The sequence below is a fragment of the Apodemus sylvaticus genome, chromosome 7 (assembly GCF_947179515.1).
Source record: "Apodemus sylvaticus chromosome 7, mApoSyl1.1, whole genome shotgun sequence".
In the NCBI taxonomy this organism is placed as follows: domain Eukaryota; kingdom Metazoa; phylum Chordata; class Mammalia; order Rodentia; family Muridae; genus Apodemus; species Apodemus sylvaticus.
In genome coordinates, this window is record NC_067478.1 from 88268251 (window position 1) to 88285460 (window position 17210).

The 17210-nt window shown below is 44.0% G+C and overlaps 1 protein-coding gene across 4 annotated transcripts in view; it reads left to right on the top strand.

Moving 5' to 3' along the window:
• Crtam (cytotoxic and regulatory T cell molecule) overlaps positions 1-17210 on the top strand; it is a 31498-nt gene that overhangs the window by 6788 nt on the left and 7500 nt on the right. For 3 of the 4 annotated variants that reach the window (XM_052188617.1, XM_052188619.1, XM_052188620.1), the window contains exons 2-7: positions 2595-2735; positions 4457-4612; positions 7498-7641; positions 9103-9264; positions 12876-12956; positions 16481-16564. In XM_052188617.1, the coding sequence (XP_052044577.1) occupies positions 2595-2735; positions 4457-4612; positions 7498-7641; positions 9103-9264; positions 12876-12956; positions 16481-16564 (768 nt within the window). The remainder of the gene's footprint in view (positions 1-2594; positions 2736-4456; positions 4613-7497; positions 7642-9102; positions 9265-12875; positions 12957-16480; positions 16565-17210) is intronic. The other variant, XM_052188621.1, reaches the window with a different exon arrangement.

The following is a 17210-nucleotide window of genomic DNA, read 5'->3' on the forward strand; positions in this document are numbered from 1 at the left end:
TGGAGAGGAAGTGGTAAGAAAAAAAAAACCCTGCACCTTGTTGTTCTGACGACAGGTGAAAGTTTGACTCCAAAGTTAAGTGAAAGAAAAGTGAGAAGGCGGATAAACTTCCCAATGAGCTTCCCTCAATGCTCAGAGGACTGCGCGTGTCTTTTCCTTGGGGGGCTTCTCCGGCACGGCCTCTTCCTCTTGCAACCTTCTGCAGACCTAGGCGTCCCGAGCAATATTTTAAACGTGACAGTTGAGAGCAAAGCTGGGTGTGCCTGTGGCTTTACAGTGGACTAGGCTTTCTTTCTATAGCAGTTTCCTGCTGCAGGATTAAACAAGTCCTCTCCCCTCCCCCCACATAAGATTGGTAATGCCCAGAGCAAGGAGTGGTGGGGCAGCTCAACATGCATCTGTGGCACCAACCGATGTGATTGGTCTAACCGGCAGCCACATACTAAATTCTCAGCAGCAAGAACAACTACTACTAATTTTAGGGTGAAAAATGCTTTCGCCTGTGCTAAAAAGGCACCGTACAGTTTGTCACGATCTAAAGACTTTGTAAGACTCTATTTAATTCGTGAGCATGAGATTATTTCCCAGGAGGAAACCCAAGCAGATTTCTGGCAAGAGACCTCATTGCCTGGTTTTTGTTTTTTTTTGAAAACACAAATGTTTTACATAGTTTAGTAATTGAAGTCAAGGCCTGTAGCATGCTAGGCATGTATTCTACCTCTGGAGCTGTGTCTTCCACTTCACAAATCAATCAATCAATCATCAAACAATCATCAATCAATCAATCAATCTCTGTCTCTCTGTCTATCTCTATGTCTCTCTGTCTCTATGTGTGTGCATGTGTATACACATATTTAAGCATGTGTGTACACATATGTGAATGGGGGCGTGTACATGTGTGTGTGAGCCAGAGGTGAACATTGACTGTATGCGACATTGGTCTCTCCATTTTTATTTATTTGTTTTCTTGGAGACAGGATCTTTCTTGGAACCCAGAGTTCATCTCTTCTGCTAGACTGGCTGGCCAGCAAGACCCAGGGTCCTCCTGTCTCTACCTCCACAGAACCGAGATTGGAGATGAGGACTCTGCATTTGTATATTTTCCGTGGGTGCTGGGGGTCCAAGCTCAGATTTCCATGATTACACGGCAAGCCACCTCCCCGACCTCACTGATGACTCAGGGTTATCTGTCCACACTGGCTGATGGTACAGATGTGTGTCGGTCAGAACTAAAACTGTTTTCCCATGAGAGTCAGTGTGAGTGTGACATAAAAATGTCTGGGTTATGATTGCTGCGGCCTCCATGGAAATCAAAGGCTAGGGGCTGGGATGCAAAAACACAGGCTCTGCTAAGGGGGTCCTCAGCACTTGGGAATCCTCCCATGGCATTTTTCCTGGTACTTAAAATTTATCTCCCGAATGCTGGGTATGGTGGCTCATGTCTGTGACCCCAGCACTTGGGAGGCTGAAGCAAGAGGATCAGGAGCTCAAGGCCAGCCTGGGCTACATGAGACATTGAAGAAAGAAAAAGATTCTTTTCACAACGTGTATATCAAAAGGAAATAGGCTTCCTTCCTTTTTTCCTTTTTTAGGTTGAAGATAGGGCTGTAAAACATTTGCTGTTCATAATTTATAAGTGTAGTGTTCTGGTTGATAGTTTTTACACCATCCTGGGTAAGAATTATATTATACCAAAGAAAAACAATTTCATTTAAAATGTGAAGCAGTGCTGATAAATGTTCCAATTCAGTAAAAAAAAAAAAAAAGTTTATTTTTCCTTTATTTTCTTTCTGGGACAATAAATTTGTCACTGCTCAGAGTCAATTCATCGTTCTCTGGGGGGCAGTATGTGATTTGGAGAAATTGGACTCATGTTTGCTAGAGAAACTGCTCAGAGTCAATTCATCGTTCTCTGGGGGGGCAGTATGTGATTTGGAGAAATTAGACTCATGTTTGTGGTAGAAGCTATCTGGGATGGATTTATCTAGTCCAGCGATCAACAGGCCCAAAAAGTCACCAAAGCACCATGGATTACTTGTGTGTGTGTGTGTGTGTCTGTGTATATGTGCATATGTGTGTATATCTGTCTTTCTGTGTGTATGTATTTGTGTGTTTGTGTGCCTGCATGTGTATGCCTCTGTGTGTGTGAGAAAGAGACAGAGACAGAGAGATAGGAATTCAACCCAGAGCTTCTCCATTGCTAGAAAGCACTTTACCACTCAACAATATTAGGCACTGTAATCCACTTCTCCAACACACACACACACACACACATAGGCCATTTGAACTTGCAAATCACCCATTTTATAAACTGAATGGGATTCATCACTATGAAAGGTCTATGTAGCTACAGAGGTGTGGACTGAAGTCTACACCCTGATTCCAGTCCCATGACCTCTGTGACCTTGATCCAGATAGGGCCCGGTGGTGGCTTTTGCTGCCAGGGCACTTGCTACCAGGGTAGACAACGTGAGTTCAATCATGGGACTCACTTGGCAGAAGGAGAGAACTGAGAGCCCGGGCCTCTCTTCTTCCCACCACACCTCATACACATATGCGCCCTGCCTGACCTTCCCCGATCTCTCCCTCCACAGGAGCCTTTCTGAACATGGAGACCATCACTGTAGAAGAAGGCCAGACCCTCACCCTAACGTGTATTACTTCTCTGACAAAAAACGCCTCTCTCCAGTGGCTGGCCCCCTCAGGGTTCACCATTTTTTTGAATCAGCATCCTGGTAAGTGGGGTTGTGGGGAGAAAATGACAAGCCTCAATCTAAGGGATTTCCAGCTGGGGCGGGTTAGTGGCGCAGAAGGTCCACATGAGTCACCCAAAGGGTGGGCTCAGGCCACCCACTGCTACACGTGACTCACACCTCAGAAGCCTGTGATGTGACACAGGGCTGCTTTGGGGGAGGCAGGAAGTCTGAAATGGAAACCCCATTAGAAAGGTTGTTGAAGGGGGGCTCACATTACAAAGGACCTTTCCCCACCAACACCCCACCCCCACATCACTTTTTGACTCTTGTCAAAGTGACCAGGAAACACCCACAGCAAAGCCATAGGCAGGCAGCAGGCTGCCCGGGTGGACCTTCCTGGTGGCGCTGACACATCTCCTCCTGTCTAGAACCAGCTGCAAAGTCACATTACCAAGCACCTTGTCTTCCCCTATTGGACTTCAGACCAAGATTTCCAGGCAGTGACCACTGAAAGGATATAGAGTAGTCAGGATGACGGCCATGACTTCTCCAGGTCGCATATGAAGTGTATGGTGCTTTCTTGAGATAGAGAGAAAGGGACACATTTCACACATCATTTAGACCATGGACAGAAATTTACTAAAAACTCTTTCATAATGAGACCATTAGATATCTCTAATTGATGTCAAGTACTTGAGGAAACCAGAACATTCAAATCCCATTTATATTCACAGAGCTCCCCCCATAGATATGCTTTATCAATACTGTTTAATTGATACAGTAAATAAAAAATAGTCAAATAGATTATCACAAGCTTTACCAGCTGTTAATAGCACAGTCCAACAGACTCGGTAGATACTCGCTGAGAAAAGTTATAGAGAAGTGAACTTTGTGTAGGAATAGTTCTCCCAAAAAAGTTTTGTTTTGTTGTTTCTCTTTGGGGGGAGAAGGAGAAATTAGACATCCTGAGGTTTCTTCAGCAAAACCCGTGATCCACACGGAAGACTCACCAGGTGGAGTCGCCACACCCTCTGGCTGGCATTTGGTAGTGTCTGAGAACTGTTGGAGTTGTGACAAGTCAGGAGTGGGATGCTGGCTCCGGGATCTGGAAGGCAGTGACCAAGCATGTGGTAAACACCCCGCCTCACTCCAGCCCCATAACAGAGAACTCTTGGTTCCACCGGCAGCAATGGTGAGGCTGAAAACCCAGAGTGCTAGTTCAAGGGTCATCGGGTCCCAAGAGACGCAGGCATCCTTGGGCTTTAACCCATCCGAGGTTTAACTCTGTGCAAATTAAGCACCTTTAACAGATTAAAAAGAAAATCAACCAACCGGCTCTTTCCAGAGCCTCTGCCTTGCGCAGGAATCTTTTAACTTATGTGAAATTCCCAGGTCCGTAGGAAAATAAATCGAAGAGGAGCCACCCATGTTGGGTTACTGTCTTTTGAGTTTTGCTTTTTTGTACTTCTGGCCAAAATCCCTGGAAGGACTCTGTCAAAATCCACAGGAATCTTCAAATAGTAATAAACATTTTTTTTAAATTAAAAATTGAAGCCACTCAGCTAGCGAATTTCTCTTCTGTTGCTGACATTTGTTGTGACAAGACAAAGCACAGGTACATCAGGTTTCAAAGAAGCAAATTGAGGCTATGGAACCCAGGTGGTGGGGCGCATCCTTTTAATCTGGGCACGGGGAGGCAGAGACAGGTTCTCCAGTGAGCAAGTCTTCCTCATAACAGCTTCCTTTTGCCTCTTGTACAGCTTTAAAAAGTTCCAAATACCAGCTTCTTCACCATTCGGCCACACAGCTCTCCATTCGTGTGTCCAATGTAAGTCTGCGAGAGGAAGGTGTGTATACGTGCCTGCAATACGGGAGTTCCGTGAAGAGGAGACAACAAGTGAGAGTGACCGTGTTAGGTACGTTCCCAGAGGGCAGCGCCCCGTGGACATGACGACATGATACAGTGATGGGCAAAAGGCGCCATACTGTTTGTTTGTTTTTACTTTTAAAAGCATATTTGAGGATTAGCATTGCCATGGGGTTCACATGAAAGTCAGAAGACAACTCGCAGGAATCCATTCCTTCCTCCCACCATATGTATCTTGGGGATTGAAGAACTTACACTTGGTAGCATGAACATCGCTCTGTTGAGACACTTCACACAGCCCACTTTACAGTTACAATGACTCATTTATAGGATTTGTTTTATTTTTAATTATGTGTCTGCGTCTAGGTGAGGATAAAGTGTGGGTGCCCAGACATGCCAGAAGAAGCCCAAACAACCAAACAGCTCCAGGGTAGCTGACAGGTGACTGTGAGTCACCCAACATGGGTGCTATGAACCAAACACAGGTCCGGTACTCTGTCTTATCCACTGAGACATCCCTCCAACTCCACGATGTACCGTTTTTAAACCGAGTATTTTAATTTAAAAAGTCTTACCTGTAACAGGAACTTCCGAGGGCATGTCTGCCATCTTTTATTGAAAGAAAACTAAAGGGGCTGGAGAGATGGTTCAGCAGTTAAGAGCACCGACTCCTCTTCCAAATGGTCCTGAATTCAAATCCCACCAACCACATGGTGGCTCACAACTATCGGTAATGAGATCTGAGACCCTCTTCTGGAGACAGCTACAGTGTATTTACATATAATTAATAAATAAATTTTTAAAAAGAAACAAAGAAACAAAGAAAGAAACTAAAGAGACTTTTTTGTATGGCATGCTCTAGATTCCAAAGTGAATTAAGGCATTTGCCTGGGGCATCAACAGAGTGTCATTTTCAGGAAAGTAAACAGAATTAATATTTGCATTTTATCGGTTGTAATTATATGCCAGTCACTGTAAGAGACTCAAGAGAATCAAAGGCTCAGGCATGATCTCCGCCCTTTAGGAGTTTGCCAATTGTTTATTTCTACCACTGGGCAACATCCGCAGCCATCCCGGCTGGTTACAACAGCCTCTGGGCTGCTGTAACACCGCACACACTTCCCTGTCTTAGTGCTCAGCAGGGGATCAGTTCTGCCTTTCTTGTGACTACTGAGCTCAGCGCTTCAAGCGTGGTGAGCACATGTCCTACCCGAAGCCATCGGTCTAAGTCCCACTGCAGGCTCTCCTGACTCAGCAGTGCTCAACGCCCTTCATGCCTCGACCCTTAAATACAGTTCCTCCCAGTGTGATGACCTCCCCAACCACTAAATTATTTTCATTGCTACTTCATAATTGTTATTTTGCTACTGTTAAGAACTGTAGTGTGTATATCTGGGTTTTTCTGATGGTCTTAGGCGACCCCTGTGAAAGGTTGTTGTCTTAGTCAGGGTTTCTATTCCTGCACAAAGACCATGACCAAGAAGCAAGTTGGGGAGGAAAGGGTTTATTCAGATTACACTTCCACATTGCTGTTCATCACCAAAGGAAGTCAGGACTGGAACTCAAGCAGGTCAGGAAGCAAGAGCTGACGCAGAGGCCATACAAGAGCTGACGCAGAGGCCATAGAGGGATGTTTCTTACTGGCTTGCTTCCCTGGCTTGCTCAGCCTGCTCTCTTATAGAACCCAAGACTGCCAGCCCAGGGATGGCCCCACCCACAATGGCCCTCCTCCCTTGATCACTAATTGAGAAAATGCCTTTCAGCTGGATCTCATGGAGCCATTTCCTCACCTGAAGCTCCTTTCTCTGTGATAACTCCGGCCTGTGTCAAGGTGACACACAAAACCAGCCAGTAAAATTGTTCAACCCCTAAAGGGGTCGTGACCCCCCAGGTTGAGAACCAATCATCAAAATTTAGATCAAAGCATAGGATCTAAATCCACAGCCAGACTATTAGTTCCTCGAAGGGTCTCTCTTTCCCATCTGTGTGGTGTCAACAAGTAATACTGAGCCTGCGCAGACTCAGCCAGTGCTTCCCCTGTGTCTGCATGGATTCAGTAAATGCACACAAGTGCAGTCCTCCATGCAAGCAAAAGTAGAATTGGAAAGGGGAAGTGGAAATGACTTCTGGGGCACGGGAAGTACAAAGAGAAAAGACCAGTGGATCCTTGAGAGCAAAGTTGTTCTTTAGGTGTGAGGAAGGGCCTAAGAAATGCACTTTGACCTTATTTGCATAAACGTGCACAAGTTTAGAGCTAAAAAGTCAACTCCTTTGTGTTACAGCTGATACACCAAGAAAGTGGAGGATTTGTCTGTTTCTACAGCTAGCTGGTGACAGAGACTGAAAGTCAAGTCTCTCCCTAGTGTGCTGGCAACCAAACACAATGTTAAGTCACATCCAGACTGCTGTTCTAACAAAGTCTCTTGGGGAATTCTTTTTTTTTTTAAAGGGTGGGAGGGATTCTAAGCAACTAGTCACATACTCAGTAGGGAACACCCTGACTTCAGCCAACTTGGTTCTTTGAAAGCTTAACACAAACGATTGGGGGGGGGGGGCAGTTAAGCAAGAACTATGATTACCCTATAGCAATCCCTAAGATTTATAGGCGATGCTCTTTGTCAACATATGCAGACCAGGTGGACAGGGAAGAGCCTCATTTTGGAAAGTGATTGTCATGCAAGCCTGACAAACTGAGTTAGGATGCCCACTACCCTAAAGCTGGGCACAGGCGTCTTTAACTCCAGCACTGGTACAGGGACAGGTATGTCCCTACAGCTCCTTAGCTGGCCAGCCTAACTGCATCCATGAGCTCCAGAGCCTGTGATAGATAGCGATCAAAGGGTATGCCTGAAATCCTTCTCTGGTCTCTACATGTCTGTGTACACATGCACACCCACAACTAGTTTAGCACAGAAAAATTTTTTTTTCTTCTAGTGACTCCTTTCCAGCCAACTGTGGAAGCTTTGGTTCTCAGAGGGCAGAATGGAGGGAAATCTGTTGTGCTGAAATGTTCCACAGAGAGAAGCAAGCCTCCTCCGCAAATCACCTGGCTGCTGGCGGAAGGTCTGGAAATCGATGGTGAGTACAGAGAGAGGGTTCTTTGTTTCCTTTCTTCCTTAAATCTCCAAGAGCCTTTTAAAGTATTACGGCGCCCCCTGGTGGCAAGAGGTGTCCAACGCCACCATTCTATACGTCAGTTCTGCTCCAGAGAAATCAGCATTATAATAACCAATATTTTGTCTAATGTTAAAAGGCTATCTCAAATCACGTTCTTAAAAATATTAAGGTAGAAATTCAGAATGCGTTATGTATAATACTTCTTAAAAACAGACAAAATTCTCTAAAGTAAGTGTAATACTGAGCATAAGCTTGGAAACGTAAAATTATAAAATTGGAAAAATATTTAACATTAAATGTGTGCACAGGTTATTCAACTTACCAAGTGGCTGTATCCCAAGAAACCTCACAATAAATTGAAATATTTTTTACGAAAAATGTATTAATGTTCCAACTCAATCAGCCTCAGACAACTTTAGGGTAGTGGGCATCCTAACCTTTGAATCCTTAGTTATCCTTCTGAGCAGCAACACTGACTACTACAAAGAATATTTCATAACAAATTTTCAAGCAATGCATGTACTGTGTCCAATTCTGTGCTGAATGCAGTTAGAACAAAGACCCATTGCCTGTACCTGTGAGTGGGCACATGCGTGCTTTTATACCTTTTAAGGGTAAGAAGTCCTAGTTGAGGTGCAAGTCAGGAAGTGTCTATAATTAAACACAAAACCTTCCTTATATACGTGACACTGTGCTGCACTCGCAGAGAGCAATGAAGACATTTATGGATGCTTGAGTGGTGTGTTGCACATGCAATCCCAGTGTCTGGAACATTGGGGCAAGGGAGGTCGTGTGTTTGAGACCAGGCTGAGCTACACCATGAGTCCCAGGCCAGGTTGAACCACTTCCTGGGCCCCGCATTAAAAGTATATTTTTTATACTATAAAAATAAGGAATCTATTTTTACGGAAACAGAATAATAACTAATTGTGACTTGGGGGAGGGACATTGCCATACTGTTTGATGACATTTCAGTTGCCTTTGCCTCTGCACAATCTTCTCTGCCCTTTGAGGCTCTGAGGGACTGTGCACTGTCAAGAAGACTGAGCATAATACAGAACTCTAAACAGAAAAGCCTTAAGACTCAGATCTGTCTCCCAGTCCAGCAGAAATCCACTTCATTATGAAACTCATTCATTAAAGTGTCTTTCACACTCTCTTGGGGCTCTGTATTTTGTGACATTAAGTTCCTCTTCCTGTGCTTGGATTGTGACTTTAGATTGTTCCCCTCCCCACGATAGTAAAGTTTCCTAGAAACTGCCCACGCTCCTTGACCCACTGCATGCTGCTTGTCCTTGTGGCCATGCCAACCCCACACAAGGCAGCTGACTTAGTGTTAGACCGTGGTTCTGCTTGTGGTGTGAACCATCCAATGAAGTCCCATAGCCATAACTTCCCCTGTCTCTTTAAACTGCTGTGTAGGTGAAGTTCACCGTGAATTTGAAGCTGATGGGAAAATATGTAACACCACCAGCACGCTCGTAGTCCGCACGTATGGCAAAAACTCAACCGTGCACTGCATGGTCCAGCACAAGGGCTTGCAAGGAAGGAAGCTGGTTGTCCCCTTCCAGTTTGAAGATTTGGGTAAGAAGAGTTGTTTATCTGTCTTCAGTTTAGTTTAATATTGCAATATTGTCTTAGTTTGCTTCCATGTTGCAGTGATAAAACACTGACTGAAAGCAACTTAAAGGAGGAAAGGGTTAGGCTCTCGGGTCACAGTCCATCACTGAAGGAACTCAGGGCAGGAACATGAAGGCAGGAACTGAAGCGGAGGCTGCAGAGGAATGCTGCTTACTGACTTGCTCTTCACGGCTTGCACAGCCTGCTTTCTTATAGAACCCAGAACCACTTGCCAAGGGGTGGCGTAGCTCAGCCCTTGGTTAAGCCTTCCCATGTCAATCATCAATGGCCCCATAGACTTGTAGGAAGGCCAGTCCGAAGGGAGGGATTCTCCACTTGACGCTCTGCTTCCCAAGTGTGTCTGACAACAGATATTAGCCATCGCAACTACCTATTGACTCTCTAATCATGCCAGACCTTCAAGGTGGCCCGTTAGTGTCATCCATTGGTGGCTCCGATTTGGCTATTGTCCTTTTCCTTTGATGAGCCACACAGATAGTGTTGCATGTACCTTTTGCTACCCCACCTTAAGTCCAGGAACAGGCAGCGCTATCAGCCCCTGCGAGAGTATTGGAACCTCGGATGAAAAACACAGACACACACAGTTGTTCGAGCTCAACTGCTGGGCGCCCCAATCTACCTCGGCTAGCAGACCCTTCCCCGAACTCCCAGCTCAGCACCCTAAATCTGCACTCAACTTCAGTTGCTCAGCCACCTTCAGCCCCAGCTCAACATCTCTACCTCCCGCCTGTAGAATCAGCCTGTGCCTGCTCTGACGAAGAGCGCGCATGGCTGGTTGGGTTTTTTCCACTCTTAAGCATGGCGAACTCCACCTCTTCTCTCTCCTGCATCTGCCCCTCATCTGCGGGGACCCAGAAGTCCTGCCTTTTCCTTCCACCCAGCAACTGGCCCATGGCATCTTTACTGATAGATCAAGAACCAATTAGGAACCTGTAATCCCAGCACTCTGGGAGGCAGAGGCAGGCAGATTTCTGAATTTGAAGCCAGCCTGGTCTACATAGTGAGTTCCAGGACAGCCAGGGCTACACGGAGAAACCCTGTCTTGAAAACAAAACAAAACAAAACAAAACAAAAAAACCACCAACAACAACAAATTGGGGAACAGGACCTTAGTAGCAGAATCACCCCTACAAGATAGCACACATATCTTGTTTACCCAATCAGTTTAGAACTCGCTTACTAGCTGAGACTGCTTTAAAGCACATTTGCAGGTAAGCATTCAGAGCCCGTTCACCTGCACCATCCTCTGGGTGGGAGGCAGGGAACATAGGTCAGTCTTAGGAATGCATCCCATTTAGGAATATGCGATGTTTCTAGAGACCAGAGCAGGGATTAAATTGTCTGGGGACCGATTTGTTTCATCTGGTCAGGATTCCAAATGAGGAACATTTAGTCCTATTTGAATTGTCTCTGCTAATATTTACATGATAGTAATTAAAACTGAGAAATTTAAAATACACGGTCAAGTTATTTTAAAATAGTGAGCCTACTACATATAAGCAAACATTGCATGGTTTTATGAAAAAATAAACATTACAAACATTAGTGAGAAAAATTCATTTTGTATTTTTTAAAAAATATTAAATCACTAATGTGGGAGTGGGGTTTTGCAGCATTGAGTCACAGTTCCCAAATGTTTTCAATGTAAGTATCTCCCACAGTGTGTGTGTGTGTGTGTGTGTGTGTGTGTGTGTGTGTGTGTGTTCATGTGGGTGTGTATACACAGTGTGCCAGTGCAGGTGTAGGTGAATGTATGTGTGGCCAGAGGCTGACATGTCTTCCTCAGTCACTGTCTAATATTATGTTTTGAGACAAGTCTCTCGCTGAACCTGGAGATCACTGGTTTGTGAGACTGGTTGGCTGGTGAGCTCTGTGGATCTGACTATCTTTCGCCTCTGAGTCCTGGGGTACAGGCTTGTGCTGTCCTGGTTTCATGTGGGTGCTGGGGATGCTAACTCGGTAACCACACTATGTAGCAGGCATTAGCTGACTGGGCCATTTCGCCAGCCCACCTTTCACACTCTTAAGAATAATTGAGGACCACAAAGAACTTTTACCTATTTGAATTGTCTCTGATAATATTTACCTATTGGTAATTAAAACTGAGAAATTTAAAATACACAATTAAATTATTTTAAACTGGTAAGTCTACTATCTGTAAACAAAGGTTGCATAGTTTTATGAAAAAAAAACGCATTACAAACATCAATGAGACAGCAAGACTATGTCTCAAAAAGCAAACAAAACTGAATCACTGTGGGTAAAGGGAACTTCTGAAATGTTTTAATGGGTTTTCTGTAATTCTCCTTGCTTTCCTCAAAGTTTTTAACCAACAATTATTTATTAAACTACTTAAAGGCTTAAGTATTTAGACTTGTTTTAAGATTTATTATATACATGTGGAAGAGCAGTCAGTGTTCTTAACCGCTGAGTCATCTCTCTAGCCCCATACTTAAGTATTTAAATAATTACTGAAATAACCATTTTAAAGCACAGAAAATGTCTTTGATTAAATGAACAGCAAGAAGTATTCATAAATTTTAGGAAATGATACCCACCTATCACATATTGTATGTTGACAGGCACAGTTAGTTAAACACTTAAACACGCACATGTTTCCTGTAGGCAAGTCTTTTCATTGACTTGGGAATAAGGTCTAAACTGATTCTCTGGAAATATCCCCTAACATTTCCCTATGTTACAGAATAACATTTAGTGAGCATCTCAGTCAACAGGCATTGCACTAAACACTTTATATTCATGGTGTATATATATGCATGGTATATATATATATATATATATATGCATGGTATATATATATATATACACATACATGTATGCATGGTATATATATATATATGCATAGTGTATATATGTGCATGGTATATATATGCATGGTATATATGCATAGTGTATATGCATGCATGGTATATATATGCATGGTATATATATATATGCATGGTATATATATATATATATATATATGCATGGTATATATATGCATGGTGTATGTATATGCATGGTGTATATATATATATGCATGGTGTATATACTACACACACACACACATACACACAAGAAGTAAAAGCTAGCAACTGCGGTTTCACAATAAGGGAAATTAAGCATTTGGATAAATTAAGCATTTCGCTCAAATCACTGAGGATCAGGCAGGTAGTAACATTAAGATCTGGCTCAATTTGTGACTGGAGAAATGGGTCAATGATATGGACATGCATTTCCTATGGAAATAGGAAAATATCCCTATGCAGATGGACAGACAGAAACCGGTATGTCTGTGTAGAAGAAATGCCCTTTGCCTGGTACTGCCAAGTGTCCTTGCACACAGGGGTCCCAGCACGCTGTGCTCCAGCCAGGTCACCTGGCAGATGGGCAAGCAGCAGGGGAAAGATTCAAAACACAAGGTGCTGGACTCCAGGTTTTAGCACAGCCCTCAGCAGTGGGCAGCAGGCAGGCTTTGTGCTCCATGACACTGAGCATGAGGTGGCTGAAGCTGATCTCGATGGTAGCGGAATTTTGTTTTTCCCCCTTTTTAGTTGCAGATCAAGAAACAACTTCAGATGCCCCTGAGCAGCACTCTCTCTCCTCCCGAGCCCTCCCGCAGCCCATGAGTACAGGTAAGTCTCAAAGTCACTGAAACCTCAAAACCTGGTTGGGAATGCAGATCCTTAAAGCCCACACGTGAAGAATATTTTTAGAGCCTTATGTATGGGTATATGTGTATAGGTGAGTGCACTCACTTGTATACATGTGTGGAAACCAGAGGTTGACGTAAGAATTTCTTTCTTAAATCACTCCTTCTGCCTGCTTCTGATTGATTGGCTGGTTGGTTGGTTGGTTGGTTGGTTGGTTGACTAGTTGGTTGTTTGTTGATTAGTTTGCTAATTAGTTAGTTGATTAGTTGGTTGGTTGATTGATTTTGAGACAAGATCTCTTACTGAATTCATAGCTCACCATTTCAGTTGGACTGACTAGCCAGGAAGCCTGTCAGAATCCTTTTGTCTCTGTGTCCTGGCACAGGGGTTATAGGCATGTGTTACTGTGTCTGACTTTCATGTGAGTTATCGGTAACAAAATTCAAGTCCTCATACTTGCATGCCAAACACTTTACCCACTAAATCATGTCCCCAGCCTTTAGATTTATTTTTCTGAAGACTACATAGATCTTTGTTTAACTGGGTCCAGTTTCACGGTATCCTGGGATAGAGTCAGGTCAAGAATTCTTACTTCATGAGCTTGGTATCATAGGGCTTTATTAGCTCACAGGTCTTTAGCTTGAGGTGTTTAAGTGTGTACACACACACACACACACACAGCCCATATGACTGTGGCACGTGAATTCCCTCTAAGGTAAAGTCAGGGCTGAAGTCATTTAGGAGGAGATTTGCTCTTGGTTTTCTGTATGCGTCATTCCTAGCATAAAGATTTCCTTCCAACAGAGAGTAGGAGCTGGGGACAGGCGTATTGTCAACAACAATGAACTCAATCACCTTGAAGGCACATCTGAAGGCACTTGGTTGTTAAGAACATGGATCACTTTCGACAGGGTTGAGCTCTAAGAAGATGTAGAAAGTCTTGTATTTTAGATAAAGAATGAACTAGTCAATTTTGGTGAAATTATCATGTAGTTCACTTAACGTTATGCAATACTGTGTGTGGCAATAGTGTGTACTCAGGAAATGCAGAACAAGTAGGCATGTGAATGAATGAATGAATGAATTAGTGAATTTATTGGTGTTTTGAGCACAATGATAGCCTCCCTCAGGAAGGTATGCATTCCTGCATATTCTCTATCTATAATAATTCCATCTGGTAGGGTATTTTGGGGTCATTAACATGTTCATAGTTTTGAGCAACAGATCACATTTTAAAAAACACTGTGTCCCGAATAATATTGAAAATTAAACGTTTGGGGGTTTTTAACACTGAAAAGTACAATGCATACCATGCATTTTTTTTTAAGAGTGGTGGAAATTGAAAACATTATGAAGTGGAGCTACCACATCCTTGCTTTAACAATCCAATATTTTTAAACGTGTTTAGAATCCGGTTGTTTTTAAATTGCCTGACAGCACAACCGAACAACTCAATTTTCTGCTCCGCATTTTCATATCCAGTGTAGGATTTAAGAGACATGGTCTGTAAAATTCTTTGCAGCTTTTCAATTTCTGCAACTGTATTACTGTTACTAATCTCTGTTTAGAGGACAGGAGGTTTCATTCCCCTCGGGGCCACATAGTGGCGCTGTGCGATGCGCAGAGAAAAACCCTGCAGCCTAGGGAAAGGGAATCGGAAGCAGAAAAAAAAAAAAAGAAAAGAAAAAAAACCTCCAGAAACGCCATGTTATTGTTCCAGTTCACCTACAAAAACCACGCGATTCATCCCGTTTCTAAAAGCGGGACATCCAGACTCGATTGGCAGCTGAGACTCTAGCATAACAGTAAAAGCTCTGCCGTGACTAAAGCTTGGCGGCGCGCGCCTCGGTACCCGAATGTCTCCCCAGATGCTATCTCTGTCCCTCCTTGTCCGCGGTTCTTTCGAAGCATCCTCCTCCCTAACCTTTGTCACACAGAAAGGAAGTATGGAATAATGACTTTGGTCGACATTCCCAAATTAGAAAATGGGAACTTTCTTATTGACTCTGCTCCTCAATTGCTTCGGGACTGGGCCCTTTGTTAACCGCTCAAAATCTTTCTCTCGGCGTCTAGGCGAGATACCACACAGCGAGCACACACCAAATATTCTATAAAGGCTTCCTTTATCAGTAAAACAAACAGAGTCTGGCCATTTATGACCCCCACCCCCTTCTTTTGGACAAACTGGTACTTCAAGCAAAATAAGACAGACAGAAAGACAAGGGCTGCGTGTTCTTTCTCATATGTGAGAGCTAAAAAATGTTAACCTAAAAGTAAAAGCGAGTAGACCTGTAATTATTAGTAGCAGAAACTCAGAAGAAGCGGGATAGGGAAGCGGGGAGGAAGGAGGTCGGATAGTAATGAGTGCCAAGCTGGTTGGTGATGGTGCACGCTGGGAGGCAGAGGCAGGCAGATTTCTGAGTTCGAGGCCAGCCTGGTCTACAGGGTGAGTTCCAGGACAGCCAGGGCTACACAGAGAAACCCTGTCTCAAAAAAAAAAAACAAACAAAAAAACAAACAAAAACAAAAAAACAAAAACAAAAAAACAAAAAACAAATCCAAAAATAAAAATAAAAATAAAAATAAAAATAAAAATAAAAAAGAGTGCCAAAGGGCAGTTAGGACTGGGGATTAAGTTCTAGTGTTCTGCAGCATGGTGGGGTATCCATAGTTTATAATGACCTATTACAGGGGCTAAGGGGAGGGCCCAGTGGGTAAAGTGCCTTCTGTACAAGCATCGGGACCTGAGTTCGAATCCCTAGTACCCATGGAACAGCCTGCAGCTACGTTAACCTCAGCACTGAGGAGACAGAGGTCAAGGCTCACTGACCAGCCAGTCTAGCAGGTTCTGTAAGGGAACCTGTCTCAAAAAAGAAGATGGGGGCTGGGCATGATGGAGGGCACCTTTAAATCTAGTACTTAAGAGGCAGAGACAGGAAGATCACTGTGAGTTCAAGGCCAGCCTGATCTTCACAGGGAGGAAGGGTGGGGGGAAATGATGGGAAAAGGTGACCCCAAATTGAGGTCTGTCCATCAAGAAGCCACAGCCAGCCAGGGCCTCCTTGGTGTAGTAGAGAGAGAGAGAGAGAGAGAGAGAGAGAGAGAGAGAGAGAGAGAGAGAGAGCTGCTCTTTCAGAGGACCCAGGTTCAAGTCTCAGCACTCACAAGGTGGCTCACAACCAAATGTAACTCCAGAGGATCTGACCCCCTCTCCTGACCTCCTTGGGTACTTGGCAATCACTGAGATGCTCAGACATACAGACAAAATTCCTATTCACATAAAATAAATACACTTGTTAAAGGAACTTGTTCTCATGGAATAGCATTAGTTTTTCATGTGGATGGCGCCTTCTGGACCAAAACTTCTCTTAAAGGCCCACATGTCCACACCACCACATCACAAGTAAATGTCAACAGGAGGTTGAAAGGGATGGTCACGCCGGATTAGTCATAGGTTGAGTCACATATATATGATATGTATGTATCATGTCTTCCTCTCACCTTAGTCTCAATGATGGAAAATTCCAGTAGACCAGAGACTGACAAGGAAGAGAAAGAACATGCCACTCCAGACCCTGGCTTGCCCACTGGTGAGTGTCTCCCTCTGCATTTGGAGCAGATGTGATATTTTGACCTCCTGGTGGTGTGTCCCGTGGCCTTTTTCAGTCCTTGCTTTCCGTTAGCTTCTTCCCTTGTGAGATGTGAATCACTACCTTGCCCCATCTTGACTTGGTGGTCTCTCGGCTTCCTTAGCCTACCACCGAGTCTTTGCTATTTTTGACTCTACCTAACTCACCCTACTTCTTCCTCTGGGTCCTTTTACTTTAAAAGGATTTCTTTCTCGTGGGTACGAGTGTTTGCTGGAATACCCGTTGTTTGTACTGAGTGTGTGCCTGGCTCCCATAGAGGCTAGAAGGGGGCGCCGGATCCCCTGACGCTGGAGTTACAGGCTGCTGTGGGCCACAGTGTAGGCACTGAGAATAAAGCCCAGGTCCTCTGGAAGGGCAGCCAGTGCCCTTAACTGCTGAGCCATCTCTTCCACTCCTCCGCTGGGTTCTTAAATTCTCAGTTTCACTGCTTCGCCTTGCCTTTGTTTGTATTTTGTTATTTGGGGATTAACCCCGAGATTTCACACATGCTATGCGAGCATTGACCACTGAGCTACAGACCCTACCCAGCTCTCCTTTGTTCATAGAATGTTCACTCGTTCCCAAGTTCTTTCTTGCTGCCTTTATG